The sequence below is a fragment of the Choloepus didactylus genome, chromosome X (assembly GCF_015220235.1).
Source record: "Choloepus didactylus isolate mChoDid1 chromosome X, mChoDid1.pri, whole genome shotgun sequence".
Lineage (NCBI taxonomy): Eukaryota > Metazoa > Chordata > Mammalia > Pilosa > Megalonychidae > Choloepus > Choloepus didactylus.
This window is the reverse complement of record NC_051334.1, coordinates 36,788,799-36,805,953: the sequence shown is the minus strand read 5'-3', so window position 1 is coordinate 36,805,953 and position 17,155 is coordinate 36,788,799. Positions and strand designations below refer to the sequence as shown.

The 17,155-nt window shown below is 36.3% G+C and overlaps 1 protein-coding gene across 5 annotated transcripts in view; it reads right to left on the bottom strand.

Annotated features, from left to right (window-relative positions):
• PRRG1 (proline rich and Gla domain 1) overlaps positions 1-17,155 on the bottom strand; it is a 157,013-nt gene that overhangs the window by 52,530 nt on the left and 87,328 nt on the right. For all 5 annotated transcript variants that reach the window (XR_005214624.1, XM_037822218.1, XM_037822220.1 and 2 more), the window contains one exon: positions 13,603-13,763. Coding sequence is in view for 4 of the 5 variants with exons in the window: in XM_037822218.1 (XP_037678146.1) it covers positions 13,603-13,763 (161 nt within the window). In the remaining variant the exon portion in view is untranslated. The remainder of the gene's footprint in view (positions 1-13,602; positions 13,764-17,155) is intronic.

Sequence of the window (17,155 nt, the reverse complement as noted above, 5' to 3'; positions counted from 1 at the left end):
CTAAGTAGTGACTACTCAGCAGCCACCATGGAGGCGAGAAGGCAGTGGCACAATATATTTAAAATTCTGAGTGAGAAAAATTTCCAGCCAAGAATACTTTATCCAGCAAAGCTCTCCTTCAAATTTGAGGGAGAGCTTAAATTTTTCACAGACAAACAAATGCTGAGAGAATTTGCTAACAAGAGACCTGCCCTACTGGACATACTAAAGGGAGCCCTACAGACAGAGAAACAAAGAAAGGACAGAGAGACTTGGAGAAAGGTTCAGTACTAAAGAGATTCGGTATGGGTACAATAAAGGATATTAATAGACAGAGGGGAAAAATATGACAAACATAAACCAAAGGATAAGACGGGTGATTCAAGAAATGCCTTCACGGTTATAACGTTGAATGTAAATGGATTAAACTCCACAATTAAAAGATACAGATTCGCAGAATGGATCAAAAAAAATGAACCATCAATATGTTGCATACAAGAGACTCATCTTAGACACAGGGACACAAAGAAACTGAAAGTGAAAGGATGGAAAAAAATATTTCATGCAAGCTACAGCCAAAAGAAAGCAGGTGTAGCAATATTAATCTCAGATAAAATAGACTTCAAATGCAGGGATGTTTTGAGAGACAAAGAAGGCCACTACATACTAATAAAAGGGGCAATTCAACAAGAAGAAATAACAATCTTAAATGTCTATGCACCCAATCAAGGTGCCACAAAATACATGAGAGAAACACTGGCAAAACTAAAGGAAGCAATTGATGTTTCCACAATAATTGTGGGAGACTTCAACACATCACTCTCTCCTATAGATAGATCAACCAGACAGAAGACCAATAAGGAAATTGAAAACCTAAACAATCTGATAAATGAATTAGATTTAACAGACATATACAGGACATTACATCCCAAATCACCAGGATACACATACTTTTCTAGTGCTCACGGAACTTTCTCCAGAATAGATCATATGCTGGGACATAAAACAAGCCTCAATAAATTTAAAAAGATTGAAATTATTCAAAGCACATTCTCTGACCACAATGGAATACAATTAGAAGTCAATAACCATCAGAGACTTAGAAAATTCACAAATACCTGGAGGTTAAACAACACACCCCTAAACAATCAGTGGGTTAAAGAAGAAATAGCAAGAGAAATTGCTAAATATATAGAGACGAATGAAAATGAGAACACAACATACCAAATTCTATGGGATGCAGCAAAAGCAGTACTAAGGGGGAAATTTATACCACTAAATGCATATATTAAAAAGGAAGAAAGAGCCAAAATCAAAGAACTAATGGATCAACTGAAGAAGCTAGAAAATGAACAGCAAACCAAGCCTAAACCAAGTAGAAGAAAAGAAATAACAAGGATTAAAGCAGAAATAAATGACATAGAGAACAAAAAAACAATAGAGAGGATAAATGTCACCAAAAGTTGGTTCTTTGAGAATATCAACAAGATTCACAAGCCGCTAGCTAGACTGACAGAATCAAAAAGAGAGAAGACCCATATAAACAAAATAATGAATGAAAAAGGTGACATAACTGCAGATCCTGAAGAAATTAAAAAAATTATAAGAGGATATTATGAACAACTGTATGGCAACAAACTGGATAATGTAGAAGAAATGGACAATTTCCTGGAAACATATGAACAACCTAGACTGACCAGAGAAGAAACAGAAGACCTCAACCAACCCATCACAAGCAAAGAGATCCAATCAGTCATCAAAAATCTTCCCACAAATAAACGCCCGGGGCCAGATGGCTTCACAGGGGAATTCTACCAAACTTTCCAGAAAGAACTGACACCAATCTTACTCAAACTCTTTCAAAACATTGAAGAATCTCTCTGCTACTGAAGCTTATTTCATTTCCTTTTTTGTGTGTGTGCTAATGAAGGTGTCAGGGATTGATTTAGGTGATGAATGTACAACTAGGTAATGGTACTGTCAACAAGCGAAAGTACGATTTGTTTTGTATGACTGCGTGGTATGTGAATATATCTCAATAAAATGAAGATAAAGAAAAAAAAACATTGAAGAAAATGGAACACTACCTAACTCATTTTATGAAGCTAACATCAATCTAATACCAAAACCACGCAAAGATGCTACAAAAAAGGAAAACTACCGGCCAATCTCCCTAATGAATATAGATGCAAAAATGCTCAACAAAATACTTGCAAATCAAATCCAAAGACACATTAAAAAAATCATACACCATGACCAAGTGGGGTTCATTCCAGGCATGCAAGGATGGTTCAACATAAGAAAATCAATCAATGCATTACAACACATTAACTATTCGAAAGGGAAAAATCAAATAATCATCTCAATAGATGCTGAAAAAGCATTTGACAAAATCCAACATCCGTTTTTGATAAAAACACTTCAAAAGGTAGGAATTGAAGGAAACTTCCTCAACATGATAAAGAGCATATATGAAAAACCCACAGCCAGCATAGTACTCAATGGGGAGAGACTGAAAGCCTTCCCTCTAAGATCAGGAACAAGACAAGGATGCCCGCTGTCACCACTGTTATTCAACATTGTGCTGGAAGTGCTAGCCAGGGCAATCCGGCAAGACAAAGAAATAAAAGGCATCCAAATTGGAAAAGAAGAAGTAAAACTGTCATTGTTTGCAGATGATATGATCTTATATCTAGAAAACCCTGAGAAATCGACGATACAGCTACTAGAGCTAATAAACAAATTTAGCAAAGTAGCGGGATACAAGGTTAATGCACATAAGTCAGTAATGTTTCTATATGCTAGAAATGAACAAACTGAAGAGACACTCAAGAAAAAGATACCATTTTCAATAGCAACTAAAAAAATCAAGTACCTAGGAATAAACTTAACCAAAGATGTAAAAGACCTATACAAAGAAAACTACATAACTCTACTAAAAGAAATAGAAGGGGACCTTAAAAGATGGAAAAATATTCCATGTTCATGGATAGGAAGGCTAAATGTCATTAAGATGTCAATTCTACCCAAACTCATCTACAGATTCAATGCAATCCCAATCAAAATTCCAACAACCTACTTTGCAGACTTGGAAAAGCTAGTTATCAAATTTATTTGGAAAGGGAAGATGCCTCGAATTGCTAAAGACACTCTAAAAAAGAAAAACGAAGTGGGGGGGACTTACACTCCCTGACTTTGAAGCTTATTATAAAGCCACAGTTGCCAAAACAGCATGGTACTGGCACAAAGATAGACATATAGATCAATGGAATCGAATTGAGAATTCAGAGATAGACCCTCAGATCTATGGCCGACTGATCTTTGATAAGGCCCCCAAAGTCACTGAACTGAGTCATAATGGTCTTTTCAACAAATGGGGCTGGGAGAGTTGGATATCCATATCCAAAAGAATGAAAGAGGACCCCTACCTCACCCCCCTACACAAAAATTAACTCAAAATGGACCAAAGATCTCAATATAAAAGAAAGTACCATAAAACTCCTAGAAGATAATGTAGGAAAACATCTTCAAGACCTTGTATTAGGCGGCCACTTCCTAGACTTTACACCCAAAGCACAAGCAACAAAAGAGAAAATAGATAAATGGGAACTCCTCAAGCTTAGAAGTTTCTGCACCTCAAAGGAATTTCTCAAAAAGGTAAAGAGGCAGCCAACTCAATGGGAAAAAATTTTTGGAAACCATGTATCTCAATAAAAGGAAGATTAAAAAAAAGAAAAATGGATCAAAGACCTAAATAGAAGAATCAGAACTATAAAACTCTTAGACAAAAATGTAGAGAACCATCTGCAGGATCTTGTATTAGACAATGGTTTCTTAAACTTTACACCTAAAGGAAAAATAACAAAACAGAAAATACATAAATGGGACCTCATCAAAATTAAAAACTTTTGTGTATCAAAGGACTTCAACACAAAAGTGAAAACACAACCTACTCAATGGGAGAAAATATTTGGAAACCACATATCTGATAAGAGTTTAATATATAAAATAGAAAAAGAAATTGTACAATTCAACAATAAAGACAACCCAATTAAAATGGGCAAAAGCCTTGAATAGACATTTCTTCAAAGAAGATATACAAATGGCTTGAAATCACATGAAAAGATGCTCAACATCACTAGTTACTAGCGAAATCAAAACCACAATGAGATATCATTTCACACCCAGTAGAATGACTACTATTGACTACTATGACTACTATTAAAAATCAGAAAATTACAAGTTTTGGAAACGATGTGGAGAAATAGGAACACTCATTCATTGCTGGTTAGAATGTAAAATGCCCCAGCTGCTGTGGAAGACAGTTTGGCAGCTCCTCAGAAAGCTAAGTATAGAATTATCACATGATCCAGCAACCCATCTACTAGGTATATACCCAAAAGAATTGGAAGCAGGGACTTGAACAGATATTTGCATACCAGTGTTCACCACAGCATAGTCACAATTGCCAAAAGATGGAAACAACCAAAGTGTCCATCAACTGATGAATGAATAAACAAAATGTAGTCTATACATATGATGGAATATTATTCAGCATTAAAAAGAATTGGAGGAGGAGGATCTAAGATGGTGGCATACAGAGGAGTGGAAGCTAGTTAGTCCCCCTGGAACAACAAAAAAAAACCAGAACAATAGTAAATAATCCGTAATAACTGTGGAAGGACAAACATGACAGTCCACTCATCATACACCAACCTGAATTGGGAGGAATGCCGGAGATCACAGCATAAAATCTGTAAGTAAAATCTGCGGATCCAAGCCAGGAGACCCCTTCCCCTACAGCCCAAGCTGCAAAGCCTCCTGGTGCTAGAGAGAAAGCTCTCTCCCAGCAAGCAAATATAGCTCAGCTGAGCTCCAACTGGGGTTTTAATTAGCGAGTGTGAACTACTCACTATGAGCTACCAATCCCCAGCAAGCAGACAGAGGCTTTGGGTGACGACTGACCTTGGAGACCCAGAGGGTCACCATCGACTAGCCCTGAAGGGAACTTTCTGTCCCTTTATCAGCTCAGTAGAGAAAGCCTCAGCCATTTTCAGTTCCCAGTGCTCTGACCCAGACAATGGTGGAGATAGCACAGGGAGAGAGAGACCACCGAAATGCCAATGACCTCTCCCTAGGGGGGTCTATCTTCTCTAAGAGGCAAGGGGTGGGGCCTGGCTCTACTACCTGCCTTCCATTCAGAACCAGACCCCAGAGCCTGGGGAAAAACAGCCAAGGGCCACACCTCCTTATACCAGTCTGGAGTTAAAGGCTGACAGGCGCCACCTGCTGAGCAGAAATGCACAGTGACCTGAGGCATCACAGGGTGTACCAATTTTCTAAGACACACCCTCAGGGAAACTGGATACTGAATATTTCTTTCTTCTGGGACCTGAGCCCATTTTGGTCTGGGAAAACCTGATTGGGGTAACCAAGGAAACCATGCCTAGACAACAGAAGACTACAACCTACACTAAGAAAAATGAAGTTATGGCCCAGTCAAAGGAACAAACTTACATTCCAACTGAGATACAGGAATTTAAACAACTAATACTAAATCAATTCAAAAAGTTCAGGGAAGATATGGCAAAAGAGATGAACCGTATAATGAAAACACTGGCCGTACATAAGGTAGAAATTGAAAGTTCAAAAAACCAACTGCGTTCATGAACGCACAACTTCATGATGGTACTGTGAACAACTGATTGTGCACTGTGGATGAATGTATGTATGTGAATATATCTCAATAAAACTGAATTAAAAAAAAAAAAAAACCAACTGGCAGAATCTATGGAAATTAAAGGCACAACACAAGAAATGAAAGACACAATGGAAACATACAAAGGCAGATCTCAAGAGGCAGAAGAAAACACTCAGGAACTGGAGAACAAGGCACCTGAAGGCCTACACACAAAAGAACAGATAGAGAAAATAACGGAAAAATATGAGCAACGTCTCCAGGAACTTAAGGACTAAAATGAAAAGCAGGAATGTATGTGTCATTGGTGTCCCAGAAGGAGAAGAGAAGGGAAAAGGGGCAGAAGCAATAACAGATGAAATAATCAATGAAAATTTCCCATCTCTTATGAAAGACATAAAATAACAGATCCAAGAAGCACAGTGTGCCCCAAACAGAATAGATCCAAATAGGCCTACGCCAAGACACTTAATAATCAGATTATCGAACGTCAAAGATAGAGAGAGAACCTGAAGGCAGCAAGAGAAAAGTGATCCGTCACATACAAAGGAAGCTTCATAAGACTATGTGCAGATTTTTCAATAGAAACCATGGAGGCAAGAAGGAAGTGGGTGATATATTTAAGATACTAAAAGAGGAAATCCACCAATCAAGAATCCTGTATCTGGCAAAACTATCCTTCAAATATGAGGGATAGCTTAAAATATTCTCTGACAAACAGACAATGAGAGAGTTTGTGAACAAGATACCTGCCCTACAGGAAACAGTAAAGGAAGCACTGCAGACAGAAAGGAAAAGACAGGAGTGAGAGGTTTGGAAAACAATTTGGGGAGATAGTAGCACAGCCAAGTAAGTACACTGAACAAAGATGACTGTGAATATGGTTGAAAGAGGAAGGCTAGGACCACGTGGGACACCAGAAGAAAAGACGAATGATAAAGACTAGGACTGTGTAACTCAGGGAAACCTAGGGTGCTCAACGATTGTAATAAAAGGTACAAATATATTTTTACAAGAGGTTAAAAGATGGGAATGTATAAAATAGTGAATCTTGTGGTGGACAATGTCCATGATTAACTATACAAATATTAGAAATCTCTCTCACAAACTAGAACAAATGTATGACACTATAAGTAGAGGTTAGTAATAGAGAGGCATGTAGGGAAAAAATATGTACCTATTGCAAACTATATACTACAGTTAGTAGTATTTTAACATTCTTTCATCAACAGTAACAAATGTACTATACCAAAACTATGAATCAATAATGGAGGGGGGCATGGTTAGGGGTATGGGAGGATCTGAGTTTCCTTTTTTTTGTCTTTATTTCTTTTCTGGTGTACTGAAAATGTTCTAAAAATTGAAAAAAAATTAATTGTGTTGATGGATGCACAGCTGTATGATGGTACCATGGGCAATTGACTGTACACTTTGGATCTTTGGATAGTTGTATGGTATGTGAACAACCTCAATAAAATACGTGTGTGTGTGTGTGTGTGTGTGTGTGTGTGTATAAAAGAAATGGAGTTCTTGTTCATGCAATAACATGGATGAACCTTGAAGACATGGTGAGTGAAATAAGCCAGACACAAAAGGACAAATATTATGAACTAATTCTTATAAGCAAACTCATCGAGTTAGAATCGAGAATATATGTTACCAGGGGCTGGGTTGGGGGTAGGGAATGGGGAGTTAATGCTTAATTTGTACAGAATTTTAATGTTGGCACAACATTGTGACTATAATTAACAGCACTGAATTATACATGTGAATGTGGTTAAAGAGGGAAATTTTAGGTAATATATGTGTTACTAGAACAAAAATTAAAAGAAAAGACATAGGAGTGTACAACACAGTGAACCCTATTATACACGAAGGACTATAGTTAATCGCACAATTATAAAAATGTGCTTTCATGAATTAAAACAAATGTACCACACAAATGCAAGTTGTTAATAATAGGGTGGTATTTTGGGAAAAATATACCCTAATGTAAATTATGGACTATAGTTAATAGTACAATTATAATATTCTTTCACCAATTGTAACAAAGGTACCTCACTAATTGAACCTGTTAATAACGGGGGTGGGGTACCTGGGAACACTGTATTTTTTACATTTTTCTGTAAACCTACAACTTCTCTAGTTAAAACAAATTCTAAAAAAAGATTAACCATCACATTAACCTCGAATCCTGCAATCTTGGAATAATCACTTAAAATAAATCATAGAAACATGTCAAAAAGACAGAGAAGCCAGCCTGAAGAATCTCCCACAATTTGATCAAAACATTGACAGTAATGGATTAAAACCCACTGAAAAAAATAATTGCTGGGTCCATAGTAACATAAATAATGAATGAATGAAGGAATGGAAGCTCTTCCCTCCAGTAGAATGCCAACTAATAAATGCAGATTGAATAATGGAATCAGAAATTCACCATTTAGGAACTATAATATAATTAATTCAGTCAAGAATCAATTATAGCAGATGCTAAAACTAGTAGTTTGGTGAAAAATAAAATGTTTACAAATTCTCAAAGTATCTCCCCACTAAAGTACTTATAAAATACTAACGATCAGAGAATGATATCCTACATATATAAAGAGATCCTAAAACTCAACAACAGTACAAACAGTCCAATTATGAAACGGGCAAAAGATATGAAAAGAAATTTTTCAGAAGAGGAAATATAAATGGCTAAAAAACACATGAAAAAATGTTCATCTTCGCTATTAGGGAAATGCAAATCAAAACCACAATGAGATACCATCTCACACCAATAAGAATGGCTGCCATTAAACAAACAGGAAACAACAAATGCTGGAGAGGGTGTGGAGAAACTGGAACTCTTAAGTGATTGCTGATGGGAATGTATAATGGTATAGCCGCTGTAGAAGACAGTTTGGCGGTTTCTCAGAAAACTAGATACCGAATTACCCTACGTCCTGGCAATTCCACAGACATCTGTACACTGATGTTCATAGCGGCACTGTTCACAATCGCCAAGAGATGGAAACAATTCAAGTGCCCTTCAATAGACGAGTGGATAAACAAAATGTGGTGTATATATATATGACGGAATACTACACAGCAGTAAGAAGGAACTGGGTCCTGAAACATATGGCAACATGGATGAACCCTGAAGATATAATGCTGAGTGAAGTAAGTCAGACACAAAAGGAGAGATATTTTATATTACCACTACTATGAACTCCCTGAACAATGTACAATCAGTGTCTTATAACGTAGAATATTGGGGACCTAGAAACAGACAGAAGCTAGTGAAGGGGGAATGTTAATGAGGGTGAACTTAAACATATGGGGATAGAGGTAATGATTGTTTGTTAATGGGATTATAAGTATCAGAACTGCACTGAAGGCAAACAGGATGGAAAGGGTTTAAAGGCATGTATCCCATAGATCAGCTCAACAAATATAGATAGGTGCTTGCATAATACATACTTCTAAGGTTAAAATATACATATAAGAAACAATAACTCTACTGTGGAGATATCTGGACAACACCTTATAACCAAGTAATCAAATTTAATATCACCAATAATGGGGCAAAACATGTCTTCTAGATGTGATTCCCTGAGGACATATCTCATATGCTGTATTCCCACCAAAAAAATACATAACCTGAATTTAATCATGAAGAAACATCAGATAATCCCAAATTGAAGGGACATTTTATAAAACTAGTGGCTATACCCTTCAAAAATATCAATGTCATGCAAGACAAAGACAGGCCAAGTAACCATTTTATATTAAAGGAGACTAAAAGACTTGAAAACTAAACACCATGTATGATCATGGATTGGATCCCAGAGTGGAAAAAAATTGACTATAAAGAACATTATTAGCACTAGCAAAATCTGAATAGGAACTGCAGATTAGATGTTAACCAATATTAAATTCCCTGATTTTGAAGACTGTGTAGTGTTCATTTAAGAAAATATCATTGTTCTTAGAAAATAAATGACGTATTTAATGATTAATTTAATTATTAAAGGATTGATTGAAGTATTTAATGATTAATGATGAAGTATTTAAGGGTAGAAGATTATAATGTATGCAACTTATTCTCAAATGGTTCAGGAAAAAAACTGTGTGTGTATGTATATATAGAAAATCACAGAACAAATACGGCAAAAAGTTAACAAATGGTCAATCTAAGTAAAGGGTATACAGAAGTCCTCTATACTATTCCTGCAACATTTAAGTTTGAAATTATTTACAAAATAATTTTTTAATTAAAAATACTGTTCACTTATGAATGAAGCAGGTCTGGTTAAGACCAGTGCAAGCCAAGCCAAAGGGTAAAGGTTGAAACTGATTGTGTTTTAAAACTTCAATTTCCGTGTGAGACCAAGGGAAGAGATATCTATTTGGTACAGGATCTAAATTTTCTAAACGGTACAACTCTACAGTCGATTTGTTCAAACACCACAATTGCATGGAACTTTGAATAGGAAGTGAGATACTGTAGGTTAGTATAGGCTGGAGTGAAATACTGACACATCCCAGAGTAATTTGGGCAGATATTAAAAAATATATTTACAGCCTCCCCCTCCCCAGCCCCGAGGATCTGGGGGAAGGTGTGGATGTGTTGGACATCCTCACCTGGACTGGTGTTGATGTTGTCACAAACATTGGGACTGGCGGTTTGATGTGCTGAGCCCTCGATCATGGGACTTGCCCTTATGAAGCTCGTTACCGCAAAGGAGAGTCTAAACTTGCATGTAGTTGTGCCTAAGAGTCTCCCCCTGAGTACCTCTTTGTTGCTCAGATGTGGCCCTCTCTCTCTCTAACTGAGCCATCTCAACAGGTGAACTCGCTGCCCTCCCCCCTACGTGGGACCCGACTCCCAGGGTTGTAAATCTCCCTGGCAATGCAGAATATGACTCCTGGGGATGAATGTGGACCCGGCATCGTGGGACTGAGAGTAACTTCTTGACCAAAAGGGGGATGCAAAATGAGACAAAATAGTTTCAGTGGCTGAGAGATTTCAAATGGAGTCGAGAGGTCACTCTGGTGGACATTCTTATGCACTATATAGATAACACCTCTTAGGTTTTAATGTATTGGAATAGCTAGAAGTAAATACCTGAAACTACCAAACTCCAACCCAGCAGTCTGGACTCCTGAAGACGATTATATAATAATGTAGATTACAAGGGGTGACAGTGTGATTGTGAAGACCTTGTGGATCACACCCCCTTTATCTAGTGTATGGATGAGTAGAAAAATGGGGATAAAAACTAAAGGACAAATGGGGTGGGATGGGGGGATGATTTGGGTGTTCTTTTTTCACTTTTATTTTTTATTCTTGTTCTGGTTCTTTCTGATGTAAGGAAAATGTTCAGAGATAGATTGTGGTGATGAACGCATAACTGTTATCATACTGTGGACAGTGGATTGTATACCATGGATGATTGTATGGTGTGTGAATGTATTTCAATAAAACTGAATTTAATAAAAAAAAAAATACTGTTCACTGATATAAACTACTTTCAACACATTAGATTTCAAACAAGTAACTTGTCTTTCCTTTAAAGGAGAATGGGAAAGGAAGATGAAAAATCATTAGCTTTGTGAAAATTGGAGTAGAATATCTACAATTTATATTCTTTGAAAAAACACAGTTTGAGGAACACGGTTTTCTTTATGTCTTTAAGTACAGAAGCCAGATTGTACTCTCAATATTTCACAGCATTTTGTATAAATAGTGAAGGTTCTACACTCCCTTTATCCAGTGTATGGACAGGTGAGTAGAAAAAAGGGGGACATAAAGTAAATGAATAATAGTGGGGGAGAAGGAGTATGAGATGTTTTGGTTGTTCTTTCGTACTTTTATTTTTATTCTTATTTTCATTTTTATTTCTTGGAGCAATGAAAATGTTCAAAAAAGTGATTGTGGTGATGAATGCACAACTATATGATGATACTGTGAACAACTGTACACTTTGGGTGATTGTATGGTATGTGACTATATCTCAATAAAATTGCATCTAAAAAAGGACATTATTGGGATATATTAGAAAATTGGAATATAGGCTGTAAGCTTTATATCAATGTTAAATTTCTTGAATTTGATAACTGCAATTAAGGTGGTTAAGTAAATGAATGTCCTTGTTCTTAGGAAATGTACATGGCAGTATTAAGTGTTCAAGGGGTATGATAGATACAGCCTACATTCTAGTGTTCAAAAAATGGATTGATAAATAGACAAAAGACAGACTGATAGATAAATAGTTAGGTACAATGATATGATAAATGTCGCAAAAAGTTAAAATTGGTGGATCTGGGTATCTGCAGAATAGGTGTAGTTTGGAGTTCTGTGTATGGGGTTTGTATTGTTTTTGTAACTGTCCTGTAAGTTTGAACATATTTCAAAATAAAAAGTTTAAAAAAGGAAAAAAATAGTGAAGGTTCTAAATGACATTTAGATGACATTTACAAATGGCACTTGATTCTATTTAGAGTACATAAAGCTCATAATTGGTCTAAGAATATGGCTACTTTAAGATAAAGGTATTTATGTTAATACATGCTCACAAAATCATGTGAAGCATCATTAGGGTGAGACATAAGAGGCAGGATTAAAATTTTAAACATGATTACAGGCTATGTAAAAAAAGACACAAAAACTAATGTTATAGAAGAATACTTAATTGCATGGAAAATATGCATACTAGGTTATTGAAAACTGCAAGTAACAAAACACTATACTACAATCCCATTTCTCTTATTAAAAAAGTATCTATGCATTAACAACAACCAGAATGATATATACCCAAATTATAAATCTGATGGTGCTGAAAATTCAAGTGATTTTATTTTCTTCATGTTTTACTACATTTTTCAATTTCTCTACAGTGGACATGCATTAATTTCCTAAGAAGAAAAAGCAGAAAAACGTTTAAAATAAAACCAACAAGAACTTAGCAGATGCATAAGAAAAAGGGCTAGAAAGAAATTAAAGAGCCAGCAGTGCCTTGTGCTTGCATGATGGGATTATGGGTGATGTTATCTTTTCCCTATGTTTTTAACTGGGTGTTTTAATAAGATTTTAAAACAATGAAGCTTACCAATTATAAACTGATTTTGCTTTTGCTATGCATGCTGGGATCTAGGAGTCATGCCTCCCTGATCGTCTTTCTTGAGCTCCTTCCTCTTTCGTGTGGGCCCTCCCCTACCTGACAGGGAATCAAAAACCTTCTTTCTTTAAAATTCTTCTGCATTCATTGCCCCTGAGGTATATTTGATATTCCACTATCATATCTGACATCACTTGTTTAGCATCTAGTGTAATTTTCACGGTGTTTAACACTCCCTTCTGATGCACAGGAATGGATCTTTACGTAATAGCTACCTCCAGTAGTATATCACAGTTCTATAGAATTTATACCAGCACCTTGTGCTTTCCCATACCTGCTCTCCTAGTCTATAGTATAGGAGGGCAAAGAAGAATATTTCTCAAGGGGGTGGGGAAGGTAAGTCTGGATTTGTCTTTTTTTTTCTGTAAGGGAAGTAAAAGGTTTTAAAACAGTGTCAGCATCCATTAGCTTCTTCCACACTTTCTCTCTGATTGGACAGAGTAAGGTGATGATGTTATCTATAACTTTCTAGAACAAACCCTTGTTTGAAATAAATGCTTCCTCCTTGTTATCTTCAAGATGATAAATCTGAGCTCTGCAGAGTCCTATGGAAATGGGGCCTTTAAAGACAGACCAACACACAAAGAAGTGCACCCAGCTCTCCTACCCACATAGCATTAGTTAGCTGCTGCTTTCTGAGTTCTTCACAAAAGTGATTTTTCATTTGTTAACCACACACACAGGGAATGCAGATTTCAAACACACATCTAAAAGGTAGGCAAATCGGTGAGAATTAAAGTTTTTGACCAATACACTTACGGTTTTTTCATTATTTTCAAAAGCTTCTCTTGCTTCTTCGAATGTGCAGACTTCTTCTTTGCACTCACGCTCAATGTTGCCCTGTCTTATTTCTTCAAAAAATCCATTGGCTCTTGGGTAGCGTTTTAATACTGAATTGGCTTTTTCTCCTGGAAGGAAAACTAAAAAGAGATATAAGAATACACATAAAAATGTAATAAAAAAAACTCATATGGGAAGTTAATATTTGAGAAGAAAACTGCTAGATGCTCTTTAGAAAACATAGCTAACATCCTAATCCTCTTTAGCAGGTCACCTATCTTCCTCATCATATGAGTATATCCTTTCAGAACCAGTTGCCCTGGGCAGGGACAGGGACATAATTAACTATGTTATATTCAGACTTTAGCACATTGCTGCCAACCATGGATGTTTAAATATAGTAATAATGATGGTACTACTTATATTTATTACTGTAAGTGGATACTCCAAAGCATTCTGCTCAGACAGTAGCAACCAACTAAAAGTCCAGTCTCTAGACCATCATTCTTTGCTCCCATAACTGAAAATGAATTAAAGTCCAAATGACCTAATAATATAAACCCAGAGAACCCTTCTTTGCATAAAAAGAAAAGATGACAAAATAATAATCAGAAGTGATAAATTTGGCCATACTTTATTCCAAGGAAACACTAATAATTTTGTGACACTTTAACACATCCAACCCTATTTCACTGTTCTTCAGAAAAAGAAAATTCTTCTGCATGATTTATAGAGGCATTTCATATAAACATTCAAAACGCAGATCTACAATATCTAGTAAACAATTGCTACATGTACACTTGTGGGGAATTCTTTTTATTTTCATATACAAATACACTTTAAGCTATACTTCAGTTACATTTTTATGAAAGCATCTTGTTTGGAGAGATTAATATTTTATCACCAGAATTTACTCTCTGCTAATGTAAGAGATTAGAAAATTTCTTAATCTTATAAATTTCTGACATGGAGGAAGGCACATTACAGATCTTTCAAGATGTTTAAAAAAATAAGTCTACATTTTCTAAAGAATGGTTTTTAAAAAGGGCTTCATTTTCTAAAGAACATTTTGAAGTAAATGAAAAACAAGAGCACAAAAAGCACTCTTTTAAAAAACAGCTAAGATAGCAATGAATTTAAGTTTTATCACATTACAGAAATGTGCATTTCACTTAACAGCATATATGGATTTCGGAGCCTTCAAAGTATCTAAATTGATACCAACTGGATGGTGCCTACACTAGGGTGAAAACCATAGTAAGCCTTGAATAAGTGTTCCTTTCCTGTACCTCATAAGGATAAAATATCTATAAAGTTGAGTAGTAGAGTCAGAATATCATTAGAAAAAACATTTAAAATACAAATTGTGGTAAGTGCTATGAAGGAAACTAAAAGGGTGCTGCTGAGTTGCAGAACAGTGGTATTTGCTAAAAGAGCTTCTCATGGTTTAGAAGCATCAGAATCCTCTGGAGGACTTGTTATCAATCACACAGATTGCTGGAACCTACCCCCTCACCCCCCAACCCAACACCCGAGTTTCTGATTCCATGGGTCTGGGGAGGGGGCCAAAAAGTTGTATTTCTAATGTTTTCAAGTAATGGTGATACTGATGGCCCCACTACCACACTTTGAGAACCACAATTCTAATGTGAGTTCCCTAGAATATTAGTTCTGTAGCAGGTATTCATGGAATTCTGTGGTTAACAAATTTATAGAGCTTTCTTACTCTATGAGTCTCCGGGGCTCTTAATATTGATCATAGAAAAGTGCTAATATATAATAAATATATTTAATATACATTTGTAAATCTCCAGAAAAGGAACATCATACAAGCATTTGTCATATTTATTTGACCACAGAACCCTTTTTCAAGGGACATTTCACTGAATTAACAGCTTCCTAGCCATCAGTCTTATTTATACCCTCTGGAATAACATACAAATCTCCTCCATATAACAGGCCAACTAATACATGAAGACAATAAAACTGTCTTCCCCTGAGTCTTCTATTTTCCAAGATAAACATGTCTAGTTCTTTCACCTATTTGTCATACGAAATGGAATTGAGTCGCTGCACCATCTTTCTCTCATAAAATAGTATGTCTTACAATGAATGCAATACTCTGTGTGTCGTATGACAAGTGCAAAACTGATCAGGGGTATCAGTTTCCTTGTTTTTTAAATGCAATACATATGTTAATGCAGTATAAGATATGCCTGGCCTTTGGAGCAGTTTTCCTGAAAATAAACCAAACAATCAACATTAATGTATTTTGAGCTTTTAAGAGAAAAAACCTAATACTCCTAAAAGAGTACTATTTTCTTACATGCTATATAAATGGAAAAGGAGGGTCAAAGAAAGCACCTAAGTCTTACAACGAAAAAAACAGGCTAATTTAGAAGGATAACAAACTGTAAGGTAAGGTAGCAGACATGGCTCCTCTAATCCCAACCTGATCAAATTACTAGAAGCATTTCACAAACACCTTCTGTGTATTCTGTTTTCTTGTACTGGGAGGCAAGGTAATAAAATACCGAGATTCAACTGGCAAGTAGATTTTATCTCACTTGCTAAATCTACAGTAAGAATCTTACCAGAAAGATACTGTTACAGATTAGGTACGTCTGCCATATATTAGAGAACAGGAAGTGGTCACAGAGTATTTGCCAATCTTTATCAACATAATTTGGAAATACAATGAACGCTACATGATGATACCAGAATTATCATTTTTTTCAAAGTAGAAACAACAACAAAAATATGGGGACAGTGGCAACTTAGACCTATAGGATAAGATCAGACTATCTCCTCCCCAAACACTGGGCTTGTGTTAGGACTTCTAAGATTAAAGCAGTGATGTGTGAAACTCAAATTGATCACTTCCCTCTGCTGCTTCCTCCTCAAATTGGGAGTTGACCCGCAGCTGTCAGGAATCATGTGCATGCCTTAATCAGGGATTACATGATGTGACAAGTATACAGAACATAAATAATGTACTTTGAGAACACAACACTGAGGTGTTATTTAAAACATGCAGTTTTTACCTTAAAGGAAATAAAGAAAAAAAACATCTTTCTTCAAATTCATTTAGGAAACACTAAAGAAAATATTTCAAACCTAGTTTTCCTTCAAAGACTGATACACACACATAGGCTCACAAAATAAGTATATTTATTTAAAAAATGAAACCACTTACCCATAATTGAAAAATAAATAGGGGGCAAGATGGCAGACTGGTGAGCTGTATGTTTCAGTTAATCCTCCAGGAAAGTAGGCAGAAAGCCAGGAACTGCGTGGACTGGACACCACAGAGCAAACTGACTTTGGGCATACTTCATACAACACTCATGAAAACGTGGAACTGCTGAGATCAGCGAAATCTGTAAGTTTTTGTGGCCAGGGGACCCGCTCCCCTCCCTGCCAGGCTCAGTCCCGTGGGAGGAGGGGCTGTCAGCTCCGGGAAGGAGAAGGGAGAACTGCAGTGGCAGCCCTTATCGGAAACTCATTCTACTGATCCAAACTCCAACCATAG